General features: G+C 39.6%; 2 protein-coding genes and 1 pseudogene across 4 annotated transcripts in view; 1 reads left to right on the top strand and 2 right to left on the bottom strand.

Moving 5' to 3' along the window:
• Positions 1–1,371: 1,371 nt before the first annotated feature.
• FKBP7 (FKBP prolyl isomerase 7) lies at positions 1,372–9,111 on the bottom strand. Of its 2 annotated transcripts, none has more exons than XM_006059584.4 (4): positions 8,792–9,111; positions 7,308–7,459; positions 2,814–2,944; positions 1,372–1,700 (listed from the first exon to the last, which is right to left on the bottom strand). In XM_006059584.4, the coding sequence occupies exons 1-4, from the start codon at positions 8,998–9,000 to the stop codon at positions 1,539–1,541; spliced, it is 654 nt and encodes a 217-aa protein (XP_006059646.1). In that variant the 5' UTR covers positions 9,001–9,111; the 3' UTR covers positions 1,372–1,538. The 2 variants fall into 2 exon arrangements, with proteins under 2 accessions (XP_006059646.1, XP_006059645.1); XM_006059583.4 differs by having other exon boundaries at positions 2,814–2,947; positions 8,792–9,108.
• Positions 9,112–12,425: 3,314 nt separating this feature from the next.
• The window catches only part of PLEKHA3 (pleckstrin homology domain containing A3), a 28,670-nt gene continuing 14,496 nt past the window's right edge, over positions 12,426–26,599 (top strand). Inside the window, exons 1-4 of one of the 2 annotated variants that reach the window (XM_006059585.4) lie at positions 12,426–12,852; positions 18,250–18,366; positions 23,705–23,860; positions 26,182–26,318. In XM_006059585.4, the coding sequence (XP_006059647.1) occupies positions 12,813–12,852; positions 18,250–18,366; positions 23,705–23,860; positions 26,182–26,318 (450 nt within the window). In that variant the 5' untranslated portion in view covers positions 12,426–12,812. Of the gene's footprint in view, positions 12,853–12,926; positions 13,651–18,249; positions 18,367–23,704; positions 23,861–26,181; positions 26,319–26,599 lie in introns of those variants that run through there. The other variant, XM_025274135.3, reaches the window with a different exon arrangement.
• On the bottom strand, positions 19,125–19,580 carry LOC102400217 (annotated as a pseudogene).

The following is a 26,599-nucleotide window of genomic DNA, read 5'->3' as shown; positions in this document are numbered from 1 at the left end:
GAGTATAAGTTTCATAAAATGGAAAAAACTGTTTTAAACTTACTTGTTTTGAATAGAGCTATTTACTACCTACGCACATTTTTCTATGGGCTTCCCTGGTGGCTCAGATGGTAAAGAGTCTGTCCTGCAATGCGGGACACCTGGGTTTGATCCCTGGGTCAGGAAGATCCCCTGGAGAAGGAAATGGAAACCCACTCCAGTATTCTTGCCTGGAGAATTCCATGGACAGAGGGAGCCTGGTGGGCTACACCCCATGGGGTCACCAAGAGTCAGACATGACTGAGCGACTAACACACACACACACACGATTTTCTACATACACAGTAGGCAAATCTTACCTGATCCAGTAAATATGTGTCCTTTCTTGGGTACCAGCATGATCTTCTACAGCATCTCTTACCTCTTATTCTCAACATGTTGGACCACAATGATTTGATGATGACACAAAATTGCCATGGCACTTTATATCCTCATTAGATATCCTCATGTATCCTTCATGTGTAAAATAAGTTCTAAACATCTACCAAAAATTTGATGGCATACCAGTTTGTGCTGTTCACTCATGGTTAATAATAACATTGTGAAATGAAATGACATCAGATAGAAAAACCCAGAGAAGGGGAGACTTGAGAAATGCCATAGCATCAATTTAAAACTACCAAGACAAAAAGTTAGGGATGGTAGATATAAAGTCCTACGAGAAGGAAGCGGTGTAGCACATTCATAATGATGTCTGAGGGAGTGCACAAGTCAGAGCAGCACAGACTTTATGATGCATGCTCTAAGACAGAGGCACAGAGCCTTTGGTCTGATCAAGTCTCTTTCAAACATTAGCCACTGGAACAAATACCCAAGGCCAGAAGCTTGCACCATAAAGTATAGACACTGTGTTGAGGCTCGCTGTGGGACGTATTATTACAACTAGTACTTTCCTGCATGCATCCTAAAGGAAGATTCCTCAGTCATATGATTTTGCTTTCGGCTGTGCCATGTGAAATGTGAACCCATTTCCCTTGTAGTGGAAGCTCAGAGGTTTAACCACTGGTTTACCAGGGAAGTCTGGTAGATTTTTACATCTTACTGTCTGTAATGCTATGAAATGTATAAAACAAGTGAAATGTTAATTCTTGGGTTCCTATTAAATATGTTTAAAATATGGGGTACTTTAAATATTAAAGATTGGGTATTTACATATCTATACATGCTGTTAAGGTTAGAGTTGGGAAGAACTTGTAAATTATGACAGAGGTGTCTTCCTATAACTTGAAGGGGAAAAAATTGCCTAATAGGATGCAGAGGTTGATTTCATGGTACTGCAATTCATGTTAACAGAATAAAGCAATAGGAAGCACAATCATGCCTATTTGAAAGTTAAATTTTGCAAAAAAGCCTCACATTTATTATTCCAATATTACATGTATTGAAGGATCAAAATATGTTCATGAAGGAAAAACAGAAAATACAACGCAGAGAAAAGTGACTTTGATTTATATATAAAATACAGTAAATAGCTAAGAAAATTTCAAAATAAAAATATGCTATAGTTCATCATGTTGATAGACATTGTATTCCTTAGAAGAAATGAAGCCATCACCATCATGGTCATTCTTCTTAAAAAAATCCTCTAAAACTGCAGTCTGATATGACTGGTCACGTGGCTTCTCATCTTTTTCAAATTCCTTTTTCAGGTAATGACTTATCTAGAGGGCCAAAATAATATTTCTTTAATAAAAAAGACACCACAGTAAATTTCCAGAAACTTTGAGAAAACTTTCAAGAAACATATCTCAGACTACTTATTATACATGATACAAAAATTTAAAAGGCTATTTGAGGTTTTATTTTTTTTAACCTTTGAAGCAATTTTCTGAAAAGAAACAGATCTTCAAATTAGCTTCCCCTGAGGTTATAGATGGTTAATGGTACCTACTCAGAGATTAACATCTGAATGTTAATGGCAACCTGTTCCACTGTACTTGCCTGGAGAATTCCATGGACAGAGGAGCCTAGCGGGCTACAGTCCATGGGATCAGAGTCAAACATGACTGGGCAACTGAACATGTGTGCACACACATGCTATATAATAGGTCCTTGTTTATTTTATATATAGTAGTGTGGATCTGTTAATCCCAAATTCCCAATTTATCCTTTCCCTCTTCCTTTCCCCTTTGGTAACCATAGTTTGTTTTCTATGTCTGTGAGTCTGTTTCTATTTTGTATCATTTTTTTAGATTCCATAGGTAAGTGATATCATATGATATTTGTCTTTCAGTTCATTTAGTATGATAATCTCTATGTCCACTTATGTTGCTGCAAATGGCATTATTTCGTTCTTTTTTATGGCTGAGTAATATTCCATTGTATGTATGTATGTATACCACATCTTTATCCATTTGTCTGTCAGTGGACATTTAGGGTGCTTCTGTGTCTTGGATATTGTAAATAGTGCTGCAATGAACAGGGGTGCCTGTTAGCTTTTCAAATTATAGGTTTGTCTATATCTATGTCCAGGAATGGGATTGCTGGGTCACATGACTCTATTTTTAGAGTCATGATGCCTGTAGAGATTAGTTTGGTATTTTAATGACCCTCTTGCAGGGAAGAAAGGAAATTAAACAGGTTGACTCCCTTTCAACTTTTATATTAAACAAGAACATTTTCTTCTTAGAATTTAATATTTTTGTAATTAGCTCTATAAAAGCAAATTAATTAGCCCATGCTAGATAGAAGTAAACATAATAGCTTTAACACAGATGTATTTAAATGGGAATAAAAATTTAGATTACTGTACATATGAAATCTGTTTGAATTACCTCAGTTTTAGAAAGTTGCCTGTCATTGTCCATGTCTATCTGTTTAAATGTTTCAACGCTTCGTGGTCCTTTGGTCACAGCATAAAGTTCAATCTCAAAAATCAATGTTGCATCAGGTGGAATCTTGCCTTCTGCTAAAGGTATGAATTTTAACAGTTTAACTTTCATGAGGATAATGGTCAAATATTTATTTACAAATAGCCATGATAGCATTATGATTGTATTATTTCATATTTATAAAAGTTGCTTTCTAAATATTTCTTAGGAACACTTTTCTCATATGTTTTCAAAACAAGTAAGTTCTAAAGACTTAGGGGACCATTTCCTGATTAAATTTAAATAAATATAATTCATGTAATTTTTAATAATATACTCCAGCATTATACAAGAAAGAGCTAGTGCAGAGAAGAAATTCACAGCCAGAAATATTTCAAAGATCAGTATCTTTTAGAAAATGATTTTGTTCAGTTATTTGGAAATATGAATAAAATATATGTCTTAATATACCTTTTTGTCAGATTTGTCATATAGACAAAAAATACTGCAATAACAGAACAAACCAGTAACAATTTCATGAAGAAATTTCTAATCACAAAAAAACTCTTTTAAGTATTAAGTTAAATAGTTCCCTTTAATAAAGTTAGCCAATTAAGTGATGTCACAGATGATTTTAGCAAGCTATGGCCTCTTCAGATGGCCATTCATAAAAGTGACTGGCAGTGGGTGGCTTTTGTCACCACTCAAATATATAAGTACTCAAAAATATAGTTACTCAAATATTTGTTGAATGAATGGTGTCTATCACTTATTTTAAAAAATGGCTGTTTGTTCTTAAATTAAAACTAATTTTTTAATGAAAAAGTGGAGGATTCTTGCTAAAATATTTATATAATTCAAAGAAAAAAGCTTGAAAGTTACAGCCAAAGGAAGTACTGGAGTGGGGTGCCATCGCCTTCTCCGGAAGTAGATCAGTCATCTCCAAACCAGGACACACAAAAATCTACCCATATATCACATGACTAATGTGACCATCCCAACCAACATACATTACCTAACTTTTAGAGTAAAAGATTGAGTCAGTGATAATTTTACAAGATCCATCCCCATTCTGTCTCATTAAGATCTCTTTATGACAGAAGAAAAACTTTTCCTGACAATAATTAAAAACAAATTCAAAATTCTTAAGGAAAACTATTACAAGTTGAAGTTCCCCCCAAATTCAACTGTAAACATAGAATAAATTGCCAGTTAGTTTTATCTTACTAAAAAATGATAGTATAAAGAAGAGAAAAACATGCATTTACTATAGAATTACTTGTATTTAGAAGATCAGAAGATTTAGGAGTTAATGTAAAGAATCTATACATACCACATGTACTGTTAGTTAAAGCACTAACAAATCACATGCATTTCAAGACATGCAGAGGTGCTCTGTGACATTAGGCAAGAATATTGTGCAGAAGAAAAGACTTCTTCAAGTACTACCTAAAATAAAGTTACAGCTTAGGTTAGGTCTTAATAACAACTTATTTAGAAAAGCTTATTCAATCAAGATATTGTGTGTTAAGCAGTTGCTTATGGTCTACACAGCAGCTTTTAAAATTATTGAATTCAAGCTATTAGTAATTTATTATAAATAATACAGGTAAACTAGCAGTTAGCTACATTCCAAAGAACACAGTTTTGTTGGGCTTCAGTTTGCTTACATGTAAGATGGAGGTTTTGGTGACATTGTTATACTAGTGAGATTCATTATATTTATTGAAGACACCTCAAACTGAGTATGAACTAACTTCTTCAGGTCAAATTTATACATTTTTGCTACAAGGGTCTAGCTTATTAATAGCTTAGGTTGCCTGGGTAGTCATTCATATCTAAGCATAAATTAGTTTACAATAAGGATAAAATTAGTAATCATTTGCCATGTGGTAACAGGACCTAGTATGAGCACCAGTTGACAAGAGATGTGGGTGCTCTTGTAGCAGGTAGAATGCTCTCTTGTCTACAAGAGAGCAAGAGAAACTCTGAAAATGAGATTTAAGGAGGCTGAAAGGCGAACTCTGCCTGTATTAGTTTATCTAGAATTGGGCTCAGTCTATGACACTGTTTTTAGGACAAGATTACATCCAATTTAACTTATCTTCAATTCTCTCTCTCCTAGGCTCCTTTACAACTAAAAATAGGATACCTTAATTATGGTTTTGTGGGAGCTATTTTCATGGAATCAAATGAGTGGCAAAAAACTTTGAAAGTGAGGATGTAGTTATCTGGACTGTCCCTTTAGGAGTTTTAAATCTGAGTCTGATTTGTATCACCAGCATCCCTCCAGTCCAATTTGGGGGCAGCGATCCTTGTTCCTGCTGGAAAGAATAGGCAAGGGAACCAGCTCTTCTAATGAGTAAAACAACAGCTTTAAAGAGGGCATGCCATTTCAATGAAATATTGGGGTGTAAAGATAATATTTCATTGTAGAAACCCTTAATTACTTTAATTATATACTAAATATTTCAAATAGCTGGGGTTAAGAAGGACTCAAACTAAAATGAGGTGGTAAAAATTCTTTCTTTAGGGAATTCTCTGGAGGTCCAGTGTTTAAGATCCTGTGTTTCTACTGCAGAGAGCACAGAGTTTGATCCCTCGTCCAGGAGCTAAGATTCCTGCAGACCACAGGGCACAGCCAAAAAAAAAAGTCTTTCTAGTTTTCACACGGTAAAAAGAAGAAAGGACCCAACTGAGAATGCTAGAGACCAGCTCTCTGCCATACCGCCCATTTTCCCCTCTTAAAAAAATTTTTCTGTTCTGCTCCACTTTTGTGTTTGGTAGTCGGTTAGTTGTGTCTGACTCTTTGTGACCCATGGACTGTAGCCCACCAGGCTCCTCTGTCCATGGAATTCTTCAGGCAAGAATACTGGAGTGGGTTGCCATTTCCTTCCCCAGGGGATCTTCCCAACCCAGGCATCGAACCCAGGTCTCCTGCACTGCAGGCAGACTCTTTACCATTGGAGCCACCTGGGAAGCCCCACTTTAGTGATTTTTAAAAATTTAATTTTGGAAAAATTAATACATGCCTTTGTCTGTCTGGTTTATTTTCAGTTAGCATAATACCCTCTAGGTCCATCCATGTGGTTGCACATGGCAAGATTTCTTTCCTCTTTATGGCTGAGAAATATTCCATTGTGTGTGTGTGTGTGTGTGTGTGTGGTGTTTATCTATATCACATCTTTATCCACTCATTTATATTTTTTGGTGAGTGGGCCACTTGTTTATGAAGTTGCCTATTTCTAGTACAGGTCATCATATGTGTTTATACATGCTGCAAACATTTTCCTCATTTATCTGCTTAACCTAGGTTCTCATAGCTTACTCAAGGATTTTAAAAATAGCAATATATTGAAAGAAGCTGTTGATTTTTCTATATTTCAAGGCTTCTCCTGAATTTGGATAGTAGTGACTAATAGCTTGTTATGTTTCAGATGTTCTTTCTACAATGTTCCAATGCTGTCCTTTTACTTTAAAATCATATGTTCCAGTTTCCTGAGTTTTATGAATTTGACTTTGGTACTCCTTACAAAAAGTATTTTCTATAGACATTTATATAATAATTAATAAAATAACTTATACTTAAATGACTAAGGTAGAGTTTATAAAATATACACTGTAATTATGAATATTGCCTCTGTGGGGAGTAAAGAACTCTGGCCAGAGACTTGTATTGCAACAATGGCTTAATTTCTCGATATGTAAAAAGAGAGAACTGGGCTGGACTGGATTCCATACAGCTAAAGTTTATTGGACCCTATCAAATCAGATCAGATCAGATCAGTCGCTCAGTTGTGTCCAACTCTTTGCGACCCCATGAATCGCAGCACGCCAGGCCTCCCTGTTATGATTTTTCATTTTTTTAGTAATTCAAAACTTTTAATTGTGGGAAAATACAATTAAAATAAAATTTATCATTGTAACCATTTTAAGTGTAGAATTAGTTCAGTGGTGTTAAGTATATCCACATTGCACCCAGTCTCTAGAACTATTTCATCTTGCAGAACTGAAACTCTACACCTATTAAATAACAACTGCCTATATTCCACCCTCTCTCCCCTGGCTCTGGCAACCTACCCCTGGTCTTCCTGGCTCTATGAATTTGACTATTCTAGGTACTTTATATAAGTGGGATCATACAGTATTGGTTTTGTGTTTGGCTTATTTCACTTAGCATAATGTATTCAAGGTTCATCCATGTGGTAGCATATATCAGAATTTCTTTTGTTTTTGAGGCTTAATAATATTCCACTGAATGTATATACCACATTTTGTTTATCCATTCTTATGTCAATAGACATTTGGGTTATTTTCAGTTTTTGGCTATTTTGACTAATGCTGCTGTGAACACAGTTGTAACTGAGTTACTCATAGTAACTTTGAGAGTCTGCTTTCAATTTTTTTGACTATATACCCAGAAGTGTATGATTTATTTTTACCATATTTTTACCTTACCATAGCCTTCCTTTCCATATGCAAATGAAGGAGGTATAATCAATTTTCGCTTCTCTCCAGGACACATATCCATCATCCCAATGTCTAGGCCTTTTATGACTTGTCCAACACCAAGAACAAACCATTTGGGGTGGCCTTCATTTTGTGTCCGGCTGTAATTAAGAACAGCAACCAGGTAAGTTGATTTCAAGGAAAATAAAATCAAACTTTAAAATACAGCTGAGTATTTAGTTCCTATGTAAAACTGGAAACCTCTCTAACCATGTCTTTTCCTATATTAGGACTCATTCGGAATCCCATTGTGGGGTCTTTGGCTCAAACTTCCTCAAAATAGCCAGACAGAGGTTTGATTTGCCCAAAGCTAGTCATTAGGAGCAGAGAAGGCAATGGCACCCCACTCCAGTACTTTTGCCTAGAAAATCCCATGGATGGAGGAGCCTGGTAGGCTGCAGTCCATGGGGTCGCTAGAGTCAGACACGACTGAGCGACTTCACTTTCACTTTTCACTTTCATGCATTGGAGAAGGAAATGGCAACCCACTCCAGTGTTCTTGCCTAGAGAATCCCAGGGACGGGGAAGCCCGGTGGGCTGCCGTCTGTGGGGTCACACAGAGTCGGACACGACTGAAGCGACTTAGCAGCAGCAGCAGCAGTCATTAGGAGTCATCTCATTTTCTTTTTTCTTGTCATCTTTACAAAAACTACTCAACAGTTAACTTTTTAATGGGTCTCCTGCCCCTAACGGCATAGTTTGTCCAAATGACATATTTAACCATTCTGTGTTTATTCTAAAAAAAAATGGATGGTCCAGGTTTAGCCTCAAAAAGTCATTTGAATCACGATTAAAATTTGTATCTTCTTATTAAATTTCTCTATTTTCTTCTAAATGGAAAGAATTAACTTTCCCCAATCATATTTTTATAGGGTAGTAGCACAGAAGGAGAAAAGACATTCTATCTCTGAGTAATAAAACATCAATTAAATCAGAGTAAGTAGTGGTGGGACGAAGGGGCAGGGCACAAAGACACAGGGTCTGAAAATCACCAGAGAAAAGTCATTGTAGTGGCTTCTAGTAGTGGAAAGCAGCCTCCAGTCAGTAAATATTGTGCTTCTGAAGGCCAGATAAACTATTCTACATAATCCTCTGTAAGGAGACTTTAACCCACAGCAAAGGAAAAGTGTGAACATTCTTACAAACAGTACCTTGACTTACTACTATAGGCGGTGGTGAGGAGAGCGTATAGATGTAGTGTATTTTTAATAATTTCTTGGGCTAACATTTTCCGTAATTTAAAAAATAATATTCCACATAATAGGGAAATACTGTGTCAAATCCTATTTTCCTCCTAGAAAGTTCAGAAAGGCTGAACTCTTACTGTTCAAAATCAACCTCAAACAACCCAGTAAATTAGGCTTCTGGTTGGTGGAGGGAGGTTAGATTTAGTGCATCAACTGGACTCGGGAGCTATTCTCATCATATCCTACCTGCAGTAGAATTTCGAGCCGTCTTTAGCCAAGAAGCCGTCGTAATGGGCATTTAGCAGGTCTCCCTTTTTGCTTGTCTTAGAACAATTTTCTGGACGATGCAAAACTTCTATTTTCACTTCCTCTGTGGTCTCCTCTGCCTTTTGTCCCTGAGCAGTAAAAATGCCCCACACGTAAAAGAAAACTATTAATCTGAATAAGAAATGCATGATTCCTGGATTCACCCCCCAGATGATCACAGCGTTCCCTCAAGCGTGTCAGTTGCAGGCGGGTGGCAGCACCATTTCCGACGCGTGGCAGGCGAGCATTGTCCTACGTCACAAAGGCCAGGGGCGGGGTGAAGCGTAGCACCGCCCCTTCCCCCTGCGGCGAGCCCAACCCTTGGAATTTGTGTCAGTTGGCTGCTGGCTGCACCCCTGTGGTACCCCGGGCTTTCACGGACCGTTCTCAGTCCCTAAGGCAACACTGTACTTTTGCACCGCATCTCCTTTCCAAGTCCTCATGTTTACAGCCAGTTTCCTCAGGGTTCGATAGTAAAGTTCTCTCTCTCTTTTTTTTGAAACTGGCGAAAAACGAAATAAAAAGACTACGGTGGGAGGTTGTAATCAGGAATACACGATTGGGCGTGAAAGGCTTCTCCTCAGATTCCTAGAGAACTAGTGCGCATCGGGAGAGGCAATCTTGTTTTAGGGGTTTCCTTGAAGCGCCTTCTTAAGGTCAGAGTCATACATTAAGGGGTTTCAGGCTAAGCCACATACTAGTAAACAGGTGCCACTGCTCCCTCTGGTTAAAAGCCTTTCCGCAGAGCTGACTAGCGATTTGGGACCGGCTACAGGTTTGCATTTTCCTTCCTTCCCCACTTGGGGTCGCCCTTGATTTGAGGGCTGTGAAAGTGCTGCACTCAATATGCCAGCAAATTTGGAAAACTCAGCAGGGGCCACAGGACTGGAAAAAAATCAGTTTTCATGCCAATCCCAAAGAAAGGCAATGCTAAAGAACGCTCAAACTACCGCACATTTGCACTTATCTCACACGCTAGCAAAGTAATGCTGAAAATTCTCCAAGCCAGGCTTCAACAGTTCGTGAACTGTGAACTTCCAAATGTTCAAGCTGGATTTAGAAAAGGCAGAGGAAACAGAGCTCAAATAGAAAACATCTGTTGGATCTTCGAAAAAATGAGAAAGTTCCAGAAAAACATCTGCTTTATTGACTATGCCAAAGCCTTTGACTCTGTGGATCACAACAAGCTGTGGAAAATTCTGAAAGAGATAGGAATACCAGACCACCTGACCTGGCTCTTGAGAAATCTGTATGCAGGTCAAGAAGCAACAGTTAGAACTGGACATGAAACAACAGATGGTTCCAAATTGGGAAATGAGTATGTCAAGTCTGTATATTGTCACCCTGCTTATTTAACTTATATCATGAGAAATGCTGGGCTGGATGAAGCACAAGCTGGAATCAAGGTTGCTGGGAGAAATATCAATAACCCCAGATATGCAGATGACACCATCCTTATGGCAGAAAGCGAAGAACTAAACAGCCTCTTAATGAAAGTGGAAGAGGACAGTCAAAAAGTTGGCTTAAAACTTAACATTAAAAAAACTAAGATCATGGCATCTGGTCCCATCGTGGCAAATCAATGGGGAAACAATGGAAACAGTGACAGACTTTATTTTCTTGGGTTCCAAAATCACTGCAGATGGTGACTGCAGCCAGGAAATTAAAAGACGCTTGCTCCTTGGAAGAAAAGTTATGACCAACCTAGACAGCATATTAAAAAGCAGAGATATTACTTTGCCAACAAAGGTCGGTCTACTCAAAGCTTTGGTTTTTCCAGTAGTCATATTGGATGTAAGAATTGGACTATAAAGAAAGCTAAGCGCTGAAGAATTGATGCCTTTGAACTGTGGTGTTGGAGAAGACCCTTGAGAGTCCCTTGGACAGCAAGAAGATTCAACGAGTCCATCCTAAAAGAAATCAGTCCTGAATATTCATTGGAAGGACTGATGCTGAAACTGAAACTCCAGTCCTTTGGTCACCTGATGTGAAGAACTGACTCACTTGAAAAGACCCTGATGCTGGGAATGATTGAAGGTGGGAGGAGAAGGGGACAACAGAGGATGAAATGGTTGGATAGCATCACCGACTCAATGGACATGAGTTTGAGTAAGCTCTGGGAGATGATGGACAGGGAAGCCTGGTGTACTGCAGTCCATGGGGTTGTGTAGAGTCAGACACAACTGAGCGACTGAACTGAACTGAGGTGCGGGTAAATTTCATGCTGTTGCTTTTCTTACCAACCCTTTGAGATGTCATTATCCACATTCCACAGATGAGAAAACGAGGTAATTTGAGTCTTGGGCATTCTATTTTAATCTCACACAGTTAATACGCAGCAGGGATATGACCAAGTCTGACACAAAAGTCGTGTATGAGTTTTTGAGTCGTATATGAGTTTTTGAGTCGTATATGCTCACCTTCGACATTTTAGTATAAAAACTTTATAATATATACAATAAATTTTACTATCCCATCACCGCGGTCTTAAACCCACTACTTGTATACTATCATATCCATCTGGCCATCTAACCATCAATTCACTGTATTTCCAGGCGAATACTCTTACCCAAACTAGGACTTCAGCTAAAGCCTGGTTCTCCAATGGGAGATATTACCTACCTCGGTGATGCTAAGAAAAGCAGCATCAGTGAGCCTGCTTTAATCTTTAAAGTGTGGAAAATTCCATACATCTGAAAATTATTGTCAGTTATACATGGGGATAGGGCTCCAGATGTGGGTTCGATCCCTGGGTCGCGAAGATAATCCTGGAGAAGGAATGGCAACCCACTCCAGTATTTTTGCCTGGGAAATCCTGTGGACAGAAGAGCTTGGCGGGCTATAATCCATGGGTCGCAAAGAGTTGACACAGTTTAAGATTAAACAGCCGCAGCAGCATACATAAGGATGGTCATTTCCAAATAGAATTTAAAAAAATCCTAAAAGCGAGGGCAGACTTTCATTTTTTAAATAAACTCCAAAGCTTGCTCCCATGTTTTATGTTCTAAATGAAGTAGTGGCTAAGATTTATTGCGTGGTGACAATTCCTTGGGGCCCCTCGCTGTTCCCTGCCGGAAGACTCTCAGAGGCACACCACCTTCCTAGGAGATAATTTCTCAGATCCCCCGAATGTGAAGAAGATGCAAAGTTAACATAAATAGGAAATCTTTTATTTTTTTAAAAGCAACCACCGGAGGGACCGGAGGCTCAATAACGGGAAAACCTGAGAGGCCTAAATCAGCGCCTGACTGACGAATGCGCTGGGGGGCTAGTCCTCGGGTTGGCCCGGGGGCTGCGCGCACAGTGGAGTCTGCAAGCGCTAGTCCTGGGCCCCGAGGCTTAGGCCCCAGGATACCGGGGAGCGGTCGGGCCAGGACTCAGCGTCCGGGATGAGAGTGGGATCCCGTAAGACGCCAGCCGAGGGTCTGTAGGAGAATGAGGAGGAGTCAGGACTCTGGCCCGCCCTCTTCGCGTAGCCTCTGGCTCGGCGAAGGGGCTGTAGGCCGCGCCCGCTCCTCCAGCCCCGCCGCCGGGGAGGGGTTTCCCGGGACGCGCCAGCCCCTTTCATCCAGGAAGTGAAAGCGACGTTGGGGTCAATGAAAATAAACGGGCAACCCGGGGTGGAAGGAAGGCGGGCTATCAGGAGGGAGCGCTCGGCAGCGGAAACGCGAACGGAAGGCCGGCCGGGGTTGCGATTTTGTCGCCGCCTCCTCGGGGGCTAGCCCGGGGATGTGTGAGCCCACGTCTCGCGGCCCCCGAGCTCCGCGCAGCGGCCGCCGTCCGGGCCTTTGAGGGCCGCCACGTCCCTGCGGCGCGCGCGGCCTGAGGGCGGCTTGGTGCCGGCTGGGGGCGCCGGGGGTGGGGCCCGGGCGGGCGGGGAGGGGTTGCCCAGGCTCTGCGTTTCCCGCATCACTTCGGCTGGCGCTGGGCCAGGAGGATGCTCGGCGCAGGGCTGTGAAGCATGGAGGGGGTTCTGTACAAGTGGACCAACTATCTCACGGGTATGATGGGGTCGGGTGTCCCGAGGGGCGGCGGGGGGCTCCGGCGGGCAGGCTGAAGAGAAGGCGGGTCAGGGACTCCTCCTTCCTTTGCCTGCCAGGGGGACCCCCACAGCGAAACCGGCTGTTTGGTTTCCGGGTTTAATCCCTTTCTCTGTCCCTTGTAAGTACCCATCTGGCTTCTTGAGGGGATAGTTCGAGACTGCGCACCATCCTCCTGACGGTGGGAAGTGCACCTGACCACTTCTTTGCCTGTGTAATAATACTTCTCTTTCCTCCTCTAGCTTCCGGAACCATTCTTACTCTACATATGTTGATGCAATCTCTGTCTTTACTCGCAGTTAATTCAGTATTCTGTTAATAACTGAGTTGTTGGGACATAGGACTGGAATGAACAAGTTTTTGTTTTAAGAAATCTTTTCACTGTATCTTTTATTTTTGTTTAGCAACACGGTTTATTTTAAAAGGTCTCTTGTTGAAGTGCGAGCATAACAAGCAAGATTTTGGAAGCTGTTCCAAGATAATATTCTCTTAGAGGTTGATTGTCAATGAGTTATGCTCGTGCTTTGGAATTCAGTTAAGTGTGCGAGAAATTGTGGGAGAAAGTACAGAAAAGAAGGTGGAGCCGGCAAGTCAGTTTCACTCGTGAAGTGAATTGAAAGGAATAATTCCAAAAAGCTAGGTGTTTCTGCAGCAATGAGAGACCAGCCGGGAAGGGCCCTTTTCCATAACACCAACAGTCTGGCTTATTAAAAGAGACTTAAATCTGAGTTGTAGTCCCATCCCTGCCATCAACTAATGGTAAGAACAAATCATTTTTTCTCTCAAGATCTGAGACTGATAGGGCCAGGGTGATCAACTAGTTTATCCTGAAGGTGTTTTTCAACTCCAGAATTTTATGATCTCACTAAATTAGAGGAAAAGGAATGGATTTAAAATATGGTTAAATGGCAAACAGGTATCCTGGTTTAGTGTAATAGGCCAATTTCCTGCCTGCTTGTTCACTCAGCCAAAAGTAATTGTATGGTACGTTCATCTTGTGTACATCTAAACTTGTGCAAAATCTGCACATAAACACTTTTTAAGACATAAGCACTGAGCTACAATTGTCTCTTTTTTTTATTAATTGGAATGCTAAAAACAGATTTATAGCAGCAAATGCTTTATATGATACATAGATGTTTTGTTGCATTAAAATGTCAAACACTTTATTTCTATAACATGTTTTAAGGAAAAACATTAGAAAAATGATGCAAATTTTTTTTTTATTACGAATTTTCACTTGGGCAGTTGTGAGAAACAGATATACTGTTGAGTTTAACTTTGAGACCCTAGCTACTATGTTTTGAGATGCAAACGATCATCTCATTGCAAATATGCATAAGCACAGTGTCTTGGGAGTTCATGTGAGGAACCTCTTATGTGTAGCCCAGAGTAATGGGTGATTACTAAGATAAGTCATAATTTATTCCAGGAACGAAATGTAGTCTTAGTGACCCTCCAGCTAGTTGTGCTTTTAACCTTGTGTGCTTGAAGTTTTTATCTTTGTAGAGCATTTAAGTTCACTGCTAGTATGGCGCATAGGAGCTTGAGAAAATGAAATCTTTTATTTGGAAGAACTCTTCTTAATATTTAAATTTGGCTCAGTGGCATGCTTATTATTACTTTTAGTTCATCTTAGGTCAGAAGGATGAGTGACTGTTCTTACTGTGATCTTTAAGGAACCTTCCAGTTCCTTGACAGTGTTCTTTGAGAATCCTTTGTAGAGAATAAGAATTTCAGTAACATTTGATAGTTTGAGATTAAAAAACATGTGTTTTGAAAAGGTAGTAAAAAAGGGAATACCTATGAATCTTTTTTGTAGATATAGTCCTCATATATATGTGTGAATCAGTTGAGATGATTTTATTAATTATTTCTTCAAAGAGGTATGTAGAGAAGGTCAATAGCAGTCTTAATTAGATTAATATATTTAACTATAGTCACCTCTCAAGTTGGTATAAATTCTAAATGAATCATTCTGCTCAATATTTATTTGAAAGAGTTTCTGAATCACAATAACGCAAGCTTACAAAATCACAATTTGTCCCATAAAGATAATGGACCTGGGGTAGAGGAGTGCATTTTCACCGTACGCTGCTTATAGTTTGTCAGGCTGAATTAATGTTTGGAAAGAAACCATTTTCATCATTTCTATGCATGCCCAGTACAGTATACTCTCGTGGATAAGCTGCATATCTCTCCTCTCATGTGTGCGCTCAGTCGCTCAGTTGTGTCTGACTCTTCAACTCCATGGACCACCAGGCCCCTCTGTCCATGGAATTTTCCAGGCAGGAATACTAGAGTAGGTAGCCATTTCCTCCTCCCGGGGATCTTCCCAACCCAGGGATTGAACCCACCTCTCCTGCATTACAGGCGGGTTCTTTACCACTGAGCCACCTGGGAAGCCCCATACTCTCATGGGTAACAGGCAATATCTTAATTTTCTAGTATTTAATTATTCATTCACTCAATCACATTTTTTTTTTTTTTTAAAGCACCTGGTATGTGCCAGGCACCTTTCCTACGTTCTGGGAATGTAGTGATGAACAAGATCAAGTTCATGTACCAATTTGCTAGGCCTCATTAAGGAATATAGTGTTTCATAAAAAGAATTTTCCAAGCATCTGAAACTTGGTTTTGGATATCCATCCCTCTGAACGATACTACCATGTTCTCTACTGTGAAATTTAATCTTTTTATGAAAACTCAGCATTGTCATTTTGAAAGCGTAACCAGTAAAGCCTTTTGGGGAGGTAAATCCTGAGTCTATGTCACGGTTTAAGAATGAATTCCCTGTCTGTCTCTGTCTTGGTACTGTTTGACCCATAAAAACTGAACTGGTTAATCATATAGCAGTCCGTGTCTAAAGTGACCAGGCTGAATGGTGATTTAATAGTCACAGAAAGAACAAGGGCAGTCATACTGCCTCCAGCATGGTCACCCTGTTATTAATCAGTGAACTGTTGTAAATCAGTGTATGCTTGATAAGATTTCAGGGAACACTTGAGTTTGATTGGAAAAAGTGGAAGTTAAGCTTCAAGGAAAGCCCTCATCCTCATCCCCACCATTGCATTGGAGCCAAATCTGTGATAAGTTGTGTTCTGTAGCACTGAATAAACACTAATTAAATGAATTATTTTCAGTGTCTAGCATTTCTGCCTGTGCTGTGTAAGCAGGGCAAAGGGAGAGGAGTGATGGGAACCCATGCTCTCACCGCAGGGTGTGCAACTTCACTGGAAGAGACTGGAATTCTTTCGGCACTCACTGTGTGCAGGGGGGTTGGTGGTGGTGTTCTGGCTGTTGTTCAGTTGCTAAGTTGTGTCCAACTCTTTGCAACCCCTGGACTGCAGCATGCCTGGCTCCCCTCTCCTTCACTGTCTCCTGGAGTTTGCTCAAACTCATGTCCATTGAGTCGGTGATGCTCTACCATTTCATCCTCTGTCTCCATCCCCTTCTCCTGCCCTCAGTCTTTCCCAGCATCAGAGTCTTCTCCAGTGAGTCAGCTCTTCACATCAGTTGGCTGAAGTACTGGAGTTTCAGCTTCACATTCAGTCCATCCAGTGAATATTCAGGGTTGATTTCCTTTAGGATTGGGACTCTCAAGAGTCTTCTCCAACACCACAATTTGAAAGCATCAGTTCTCTGATGCTCATCCTTCTTTTTGGTCCAACTCTCACATCTATTCATGACTACTGGAAAAACCGTAGCTTTGACTATATGTACCTTTGTCGGCAAAGTGATGTCTCTGCTTTTTAATATACTGTTGAAGTTTGTCATAGCTTTCCTTCCAAGGAGCAAATGTCTTTTAAATTTCATGGCTGAAGTCACCTTCTACAGTAATTTTGGAGCCCAAGAAAATAAAGTCTGTCACTGCTTCCACTTTTCCCCCATCTATTTGCCATGAAGTGATGGGACCAGATGCCATGATCTTAGTTTTTTTGAATGTTGAGTTTTAAGCCAGCTATTTCACTCTCCTCTTTCACCTTTATGAAGAGACTCTGTGGTTCCTCTTCACTTTCTGCCATTAAGGTGGTGTCATCTGCATATCTGAGGTTATTGCTATTTCTCCCAGTAATCTAGATTCCAGCCTGTGATTCATCCAGCCTGGCATTTCATGTGATGTACTCTGCATATAAGTTAAATAAGCAGAGTGACAATATACAGTCTTGTCATACTCCTTTCCCAGTTTTGAACCAGTCTATTGTTCCATGTCCAATTCTAACTGTTGCTTCTTGATCTGCATACAAGTTTCTCAGGAGACAGGTGAGGTGGTGGTTTGGTATTCACATCTCTTTAATATTTTCCACAGTTTGTTGTGATCCACACAGTCAAAGGCTTTCGTGTAGTCAATGAAGCAGATGTTTTTCTGGAATTCTCTTGCTTTCTCTATGATCCAATGAATGTTGGCAGTTTGATCTCAGGCAATTTCCTCTGCCTTTTCTAAACCCAGCTTGTACATCTGGAAGTTCTTGGCTCATGTTCTGCTGAAGCCTAACTTGAAGGATTTTGAGCATTACCTTTCTAGCATGTGAAATGAGTGCAAGTGTACCATAGTTTGAAGTTCTTAGGAGTTTGCTTAGGCAAAGTGTTTTATAGTAGAGAGGAAGATCACATTGCAGAATTAGACAGCTGGATGGCACCTGAGAGGACTTCTTGTTCAATCCACTTATTTTGAAGATTGGAAATTTTTGATATTTATTAGGTGAAAAGATTTTTCCCAGGTTATTCCACTAAAGGGCTTCCCAGGTGACTCAAGAATCTGCTTGCCAAGGCAGGAAACGTGGGTTCAATCCCTGGCTTGGGAAGATCCCCCGGAGAAGGAAATGGCAACCCTCTCCAGTTTTATTGTTTGGGAAATTCCATGGACAGAGGAGCCTGGCGGGCTGCTGTCCATGGGGTTGCAGAAGAGTTGGACACAACTTAACAACTAAACAACAACAGCAACTCAACTGAAAAATGAAAGTAGGACTGGAACTAGCATCCATGTCTTCTGTTGCTTTTTCCATTACATCATAACTCTTGTTCCGTTAGAAAAAATGAGCAGTTTGTGTTGCACTCTGTATGTAGAGCGATTATTAAAGATGGGTCTGATGGGTTGTTGATGAGAAGGTTGTGAGGCAGAATAAAGGTGTCATTCCCCATATTTATGCTGATCTAGAGGTTTCTCCAGAAATCTCTCCCAACAAAATGGAGATTGATACAAAAGTATTTTGGGCAGATCTTGGCAGTTAAAAATTTCATTGTTAGGATGTTATTTTAGAATCAAGAAATGACATGGATAGTAAATTTTGCAATCCTAGTTTTCAGTGTGATGAATGTAACTTTTTATCAATCTTTTGTTGTTTATGATCTTTGTAGGTTGGCAGCCTCGTTGGTTTGTTTTAGATAATGGAATCCTGTCCTACTATGATTCTCAAGATGACGTTTGCAAAGGAAGCAAAGGAAGTATAAAGATGGCAGTTTGTGAAATTAAAGGTAAGTGAATATATTGAATTAGATGAATCTGAAGTTAGGTAAGTGATAGTTTCTTCAGCATACTGCAAAAAGAGGAGAAAACCAGATAGGTATTTTCTAGTGCCATTTATCTCCATAGCATTCAGAAATGGTACTTAGTGTTGTTAAGCACGAGTTTTTTATGTTTCTCTCTCTATAAAAATACTTAGACATGAAATTCAAAGTACAAGTGTTAGTCTTCCAATTTGGACTTGAATAACAGTTTCTTGTGGATGCCACTTTGAGTGTCCATGCTAAGTCTACAAGTGTTTTTTGGGTTTTTTTCTCATTCTCATTGAAAGGTATTGTAAAGATTGGGAGCTCAACTCAAAGAAGATGAGGCCAGCGAACTAGATTTGTGAAGTATGAACTCAGAGTTGTAAACTCTGGTTTTTTGCTAAACTGCAGATAAGCTCTTCTGGGTTATAGAGATGTTTTCCTTTTCTTCTTTTTTTATGATCTTGTGAGTTTCCAGGAGTACTATCAGGAATATTGTAGGAAGTCCCTTTATTGGAATTTGTCTGATGTTTCCCCCATGATTAGACTGGGCTTCTGGGTTTTAGGGAGGAAGATCACAGAGGTAAAGTGCCATTCTCATCACATCGTACCAGGAGTACTTGCTACAACATGATAGCCCACTTTTTTTACCCAAAGTATAATTTCTATTTTAATTTTTTTGGAGGGTATGGTTTTTCTTCAGTGTATAAGGACCTAGCTCCTTACATGGGCTTTGGTGGAGGTCATGGGGCAGCTTCTGCAGGTCTAAACTGGGGTTGGGGTGTTTGGTCCATCTGGGCTTCACGAGAATGAGTCCTGTGCCTGTGACTGGCACAACTCATGCAGGAATGTAGTTTCAACGTAAGTACAGCTGGGGAAACACATAGGCATAGAACACTTGCTTCTGAAATGTCCCTGATGGCTGCGGCCTCTACTGTGTTTTCAGTGATGAATTTTTGAATGGCCTTAATGGTGTCGTTGGGCGCACATTGGGCAGAGCTGGTGCAGTGAATAGGCTGCATGTGGCTGTAGCCCTTTTAGGAACGGCTATTGTTCCTTCTTTTTTGGTCATCTTGGTAGTTAGGACCTGAGAGAGCTGACACATTACTCTTGACATTAACCTTGACCACCTGGCTAAAGCAGTGTCTATCAGATTTTTCTACTGTAAAGTTACCCTCCCCATTTTTTTTTTTCCCCATACTATGCTTTTTCAAAAGGGGAGAAATAAAGCAGTTTAAGTCCTGCTGTAATTTTCATAAAGGAAGGTTTTGTGGACCATTGATTCATTTGTGTGCGTAGTTGGGGTATGTGGGGTGCAGGCAGGTAGGAGAGAGCAGAGAAAATGATAATGAAAAGTATTGAATTCTTTAAAGAGAATTGAAGGAAAAGATAAAGCACTAGAGCAAGGAGTGTTAAGCCACACAGGGGTTCATGGCTACATAAGATATAGGAACACTTCACCCTGGTGGGCCTGTTACATGCATAGTCCCTGAACTATATGAGGTTTATCCCTGAACTAATTTTTTTTTTTTTTTTTTTTATAAATCACACAAGTTTATTTTTATGAATCACACAAGAAAAGCACATTCAGAGCATGAATTTTTATTTTTAAAATGATGGTTTTATTTAATCTTATTCCTCAGATTTGATTCCAAATGAGATACTGACTCTTGTCATAAATCAAATTGCATTCAAAGTTCAAAGATTTGACAACCTTGAGGATATTTAAAGACTATTAGTGGCAGAATTCTAAGGCAACTCTAGAACTTTTTCAAGTCATGGCAGCATTTTTATTGTCCTTGTTTGTTTAAAGAGTAAGATATAGAAGTGGGCATAAATCTTCAATATTCAGCCTTATGAATGCCAAAGTACTGAATGCAATCGTGTAATTACAGTCCAAATCAAGAATTAGAATATTGTCAGCATTCCAGATGCTGGGATAATAATCATGTTCCCTGAGCCACTAATCTCTCTAAAAGGTTACCATTAATCTGACTTTTATCACCATAGATAAAGTATTGTCTGCTCTTGAGCATTTTATAAATGGAATAGATCAGTATTTTTTTGTGTGTCCGGCTTCTTTAACTAAATATTATGTTTGTGAAAGCCATCTAAATTGTTTTGTGTAACAGTCACCATTCTTATTGATATGTAATATTTTTATTGTGTGATTGGCTCTCCATTCTAGTATTGATGGGTGTTTGTTTTTTCAGTTTAGGGACTGTAATAAGTAAAGCTGCCATAAGCATTCTCATATATTTGTTTTGTTGAACATATATATGTGTTTCTGTTCAGTATATATCTAGAACTGGAGTGGAGTTGCTGAGGGAGGCATTGAATATTCATACATTCAACATTAATGGATATTAAAGAAAATGTGCTTTTCTTTGGCTCTTCCATGAGTCATGTGGGCTCTTGGTTCCCAGACCAGGGATTGAACCTGTGTCCTCTGCATTGGGAATGTGGAGTCTTAACCCCTGGACTGCCAGGAGGTCCTAGAAAAGATTATTCTTGACCTTTGTTAAAATAGTAAGGTACAAGGAAGCAGACTTAGAGATGTAGAGGGCAAGTTAGTAGTTACCACTGGGGAGCAGGGAGAGAGAAGGAGTAAAACAGGGGTAAGGGATTAAGGGGTACAAACTACTGTGTATGAAATAAATAAGCTACAAGGATATATTGTACAGCCAGGGGACGTAGCCAATATTTTATAATAACTATAAGGGAAGTAGAGGAACTGAAAGGCCTCTTGATGGGGGTAAAAGAGGAGTGAAAAAGCTGGCTTAAGACTCAGCATTCAAAAAACTAAGATCATGGCATCCAGACCCATCACTTCATGGCAAATAGATGGGGAAAAAGTGGAAGCAGTGGCAGATTTTATTTTCTTGGGTTCCAAAATCACTGTGGCAATGACTGCAGCCATGAAATTAAAAGATGCTTGCTCCTTGGAAGAATACCTATCACAAACCTAAACAATGTATTAAAAAGCAGAGATATCACTTCCCTGACAAAGGTCTGTATAGTCAAAACTGTGATTTTTCCAGTAGTCATGTACGGATGTGAGAGTTGGACCATAAAGAAGGCTGAACTCCGAATAATTGATGCTTTCGAATTGTGAATTTTGCTGAAGAAGACTCTTGAGAGTCCCTTGGACAGCAAGGAGATCAAATCAGTCAGTCCTAAAGGAAATCAACCTTGAATATTCATTGGAAGAACTGATGCTTGGCTGAAGCTCCAGTACTTTGGCCACTTGATGGGAAGAGCCGACTGATTGGAAAAGACCCTGATGCTGAGAAAGATTGAGGGCAGGAGAAGGGGGTGGCAGAGGATGAGATGGTTGGATGGCATCACTGACTCACTCAATGGACATGAGTTTGAGGAAACTTGGGAGATAGTGAAGGACAGGGAAGACTGCTGTGCTGCATTCCATGGGGTTGCAAACAGTCGGACATGAGTTAGTGACCAACAGCAAAATATCCAAGAATGGTCTTTATAAGTAGAATAATAGGATAACAAAACTTTTGTGGCACTTATTTGCCATTGTACACTGAGCATCTGGTCAGTATTTTCAGTAATTGATCATCTAAGTTAGGGCTTCTGCCAAACTTTCTGGGCTCCTCATCATTTGACTCCACCCAGCTTGTTTATTCATGAATATATCATTTTGTAATCCAACACAAGGCTCTATTTAGGCCTGTCTCCTGATATCCTCAGTACATATTGTGTTCAGTTCGTTATCTAGGCCTTTTCTTGTGCTATTTTTCTCTTAACCAGGGTCTGCTGTCATCAGATCCTTCTTAAACTTTTTCACTTTCTGCTGCTGCTTACCTTTCGTTGTAATCACACATGATGTCTCTGTACCAAAGAGTTCAACATTTCAGTGCTTTATTTTTAGCATTTTAGTTTGTTGCCTGGATAAAATTATTTCCTCTGTTAGAGCAAAGACACCTTTTTTTCCCTCTTCTATCTTCCCCTCCACAAGCACTGCTCTGAGCAGAGTAAATATTTGTTGATTAATGAAAATGTAACAGAAATTAATCTTACAGCAAAGATTGAGGATTGGCTCAGTATAATTCTTGGTTAGCTTTCTTTTGTCTGAGATCTAGGGTGGGGGTAGTGTAGGAGAGGAGGAGATCTTTGAAGAGGAGATCTTCAAAATGCTCATGTTTTCCCGGTTATTATGAGATGCTCATTGCTTGAGGACTATTGTTCTGATGGAAGGTTACTTTACTTAACCATTTATTGCACTTTATGCCAAGAAAAGCTCAACATTCAGAAAATTAAGATCATGGCATCTGGTCCCATCACTTCATGGGAAATAGATGGGGAAAAAGTGGAAACAGTGCAGACTTTATTTTTTGGTGCTCCAAAGTCACTGCAGGTGGTGATTGCAGTCATGAAATTAAAAGACGCTTACTCCTTGGAAGGAAAGTTATGACCAACCTAGATAGCATATTCAAAAGTAGGGACATTACTTTGCCAACAAAGGTCCGTCTAGTCAAGGCTATGGTTTTTCCTGTGGTCATGTATGGATGTGAGAGTTGGACTGTGAAGAAAGCTGAGCACCGAAGAATTGCTGCTTTTGAACTGTGGTGTTGGAGAAGACTCTTGAGAGTCCCTTGGACTGCAAGGAGATCCAACCAGTCCATTCTGAAGGAGACCAGTCCTGGGTGTTCACTGGAAGGACTGATGCTGAGGCTGAAACTCCAGTACTTTGGCCACCTCATGCGAAGAGTTGATTCATTGGAAAAGACTCTGATGCTGGGAGGGATTGGGGGCAGGAAGAGAAGGGGACGACAGAGGATGAGAGGGCTGGATGACATCACTGACTTGAAACACATGAGTTTGGGTGAACTCCGGGAGTTGGTGATGGACAGGGAGGCCTGGCGTGCTGCGATTCATGGGGTCGCAAAGAGGGACACGACTGAGCGACTGAACTGAACTGAATTGATCCTAGGTTTGGGTGGGGGGTGGGGAGTGTTCCAAAACACAAACTGCTTTCAGAGAAATTAGTAAAAAGTATAGGAAGTGTGGCAGTGGTACAGGTGGTCCCAAGGGAGGGAGTTCTTAGATCTCGCATTCAGTAGTTAATTTGTTGGCTGTTTTCTCTTCATATGCTGCCACCACTTGACTGCCCACCTGGGTATATGTGAGAATGGTGGCTTAGAGGGTGCCCCTGGATAGCCCCTTAGGGAGGTGGTACTGCCTGCATCTTGAATCAAAGTTTGTTGTTTTAGGGCTCAAATTTCTAACAGTAAGTGATGATTTGATTTTCCCCAAATTACTTAAGTCCGTGACTGTATCTCGCCTTTGTTTATCATCATAGTCCATTCAGCTGACAACACAAGAATGGAATTAATCATTCCAGGAGAGCAGCATTTCTACATGAAGGCAGTGAATGCAGCCGAGAGACAGAGGTGGCTGGTTGCTCTGGGGAGCTCCAAAGCCTGTTTGACTGATACAAGGACTAAAAAAGAAAAAGGTAACTATACATTTTTCCTTCATGGTGGAAATATTTTTTAAACGTAAATGTAAATTGTTATGTTCATTTATAGTAATTCATTCCAGATAAATAATCAGAAATGTTGATCTGTGTACATAAATGTTCATTATAATGAAAAATTTCTAACTATTGCCAAGGTTTAAATTTAGGGGAAAGGTTCAGTAAACTATATAGTGCTTCTGTAGGCTGATATATTATGTAGCCTGTAAAATGTTTAGGACGGATTTTGATGATGTGAGGAAATGCCCAAAGTCATATAATAATTAATTAAAAAGAGCAATATTCAAAATTACATAGCCATTCCTTGGCCAGCTCAGGAAAAATATGTAAGTATTGGTCAAGTTCTTACCTTTGCAAAGGGAATTTGTGGAAGAAGACTCGCTTTTCACTTTACCCTGTGGCTGTACCTTTTGACTTTACCGTGTTCACATATTGCCAATTCAAAAGCCAAGCAAGGGAATTCCATTGCAGTCCAGTGGCTAGGGCTTACTGCTTTCACTGCCATGGCCCCAAGTTCAAGCCCTGGTCAGGAAACTAAAATCCCCTAAGCCTTGCAGCAAGGCCAAAAAGAAAAATAAAAAGCCAAGCAAATAATTTATGGTATTAGTTATGTGCAAATATAATGTGAAAATAATAACAGTATTTATATCTTGGTTGTGAGATTGCAGGGTTTTTTTATATATATTTTTTATTACATATTTTTCGTTTCTCAAAAATTTTCAGAGTATGTATTACTTCTATAATTAAAAACAGTAGCAGTTATTTAAATTAGTGAAAGCAACTAAATATGGATATTGCAAAATGAAGGCTAAGGGTTGAATTTAAATACTTTTCAAATATATGGAAGAACATCATGGATAAAGTATGGTTAAGGGTAGGATAAGAGAAAATGAGTCGTCAGAATAGCCACAAGATAGAAACAACCCAAATGTTTATAGTTGGGTGAATGGGTAAGCACAGTATGATATGTACATACAGTGGAATATTATTCAGCCTTGTAAAGGAAGGAAATTCTGATGAATCCTACATTGATGAATGTTGAATATATGCTAAATGAAATAAGCCAGTCACAAAAGGACAAATATTGTATAATTCCACATCTGTGTCTTTGTTTCATAGAGACAGAAAGAATGGTGATTTCTAGGGATTAAGGGAGCGGGGAAAGGGGAGTTAGTGTTTAATGTGTGTAGAGTTTCAGTTGGGAAAATGAAAACGTTTTGCAGATGGATGGTAGTAATGGTTGTATAATAATGTGCATGGTCTTAATGCCATTGAATTGTATATTTAAAAATGGTTAAAATAGTAAATTTTGTTATATATATATGTGTGTGTGTGTGTATATAATATAACTACAATAAAAAAGAAAAAATGGCCTTAAACTTGGGTAGAAATTAACTTACGTTAGGTTAAATGGGCAGCCAGATCTGAGCTGCTGTGGTCCGCTCTGGCTACCGGGGCTCTGTGGCTAGCACCAAAGCAGTGCCACTGGCTCCAGGAATACGCAGAAGCACCAGGACCGCTGTGTGCACTACTTTTCCTTTCTCCGCTGCCTACACATCTATTTAGAAGATATTGCTAAGTGAGTGGCTAAGATTATGGCTGATGTTTAGTGTGTCTGGAGATAATAAAGAAAAGTAGGTTCTTAGTTGAAACAGATTCTTTAAACAATATTATGTGAAAATAAAGCTGTGAAAGGAACAAAAGAAAATAAATAAATGCTTACATAGAGCAGTTTAACAACATAAAAGTTAAAAACTCCTATATACCGAAATACAATAAAGAAAAGTGAAAGACAGCTGAAAGATCTTGAAAAATATCTGTAGTATTTTGAATGGATGAAAGATTGCTAATATTAATGCATAAGCACTTTTACAAATTTTCAATTTATTTATTATTAAGAGAAAAACAAAAATCAGAACTGGAAAAAGGACTGTAAAGGACAACTGCAAAGGACAAGAAAAGCCAATTTACAAAAAAAGAAATACAATCACTTATTAAATGAAAGATGAATAACAGAATGGAAATATCCTGTATAAGGCATTCATTGTCATCAGCTCCTCTCTGGAAATTAATCTACCTAAACTTCGTGTCAGATATATGACTGCCAGCTTTTTCTAGTTATCCAAAAAGATGATGTTTCCTCTAAAGGGCAAAACTTTACATTCTATTTTCAAGATCTCATACCTTCTAAGCTATAGGTACTTATATCTATTGCCTTACTTTTTAATGATTCCATTTTGTTGCTTAGCCCCTAAAATATGAAAATGGTCTGTTTGAATGTTTGCACGTGTTCCTTTCAGAAATAAGTGAAACCAGTGAGTCTCTGAAAACCAAAATGTCTGAACTTCGCCTCTACTGTGACCTCCTAATGAAGCAAGTTCATACGATCCAAGAGTTTGTTCACCACGATGAGAGTCATTCATCGCTCAGCATAGAGGTACATCCAAGACGGCCCTTTCCTGTCTGATTGTGCTTTCCTGCATACACGGTGGGTGAGCACCGTCACGTAAGGTGACTGAGGAGCACTTTCAAGACAAGTTATTCTCAGCTTCAGACCTCTTGTACTGTAGACTCTCTGGAAACATGTATGATCTTTTAGATTTGGTCTGTAGAACCAGAATAAAGCAGCAGGCAGCACATCTCTCCAAGGAATCAAGGTCTGTCTTTGTAGCCAGTTGATAATTTGATGGGTGAGGTGGGGAAGAAGCATTACAGGCT

Source organism: Bubalus bubalis, chromosome 2 (assembly GCF_019923935.1).
Source record: "Bubalus bubalis isolate 160015118507 breed Murrah chromosome 2, NDDB_SH_1, whole genome shotgun sequence".
Classification (NCBI taxonomy): domain Eukaryota; kingdom Metazoa; phylum Chordata; class Mammalia; order Artiodactyla; family Bovidae; genus Bubalus; species Bubalus bubalis.
Note: the sequence above shows the minus strand (reverse complement) of the source record. Positions and strands in the feature narration are given on the sequence as shown.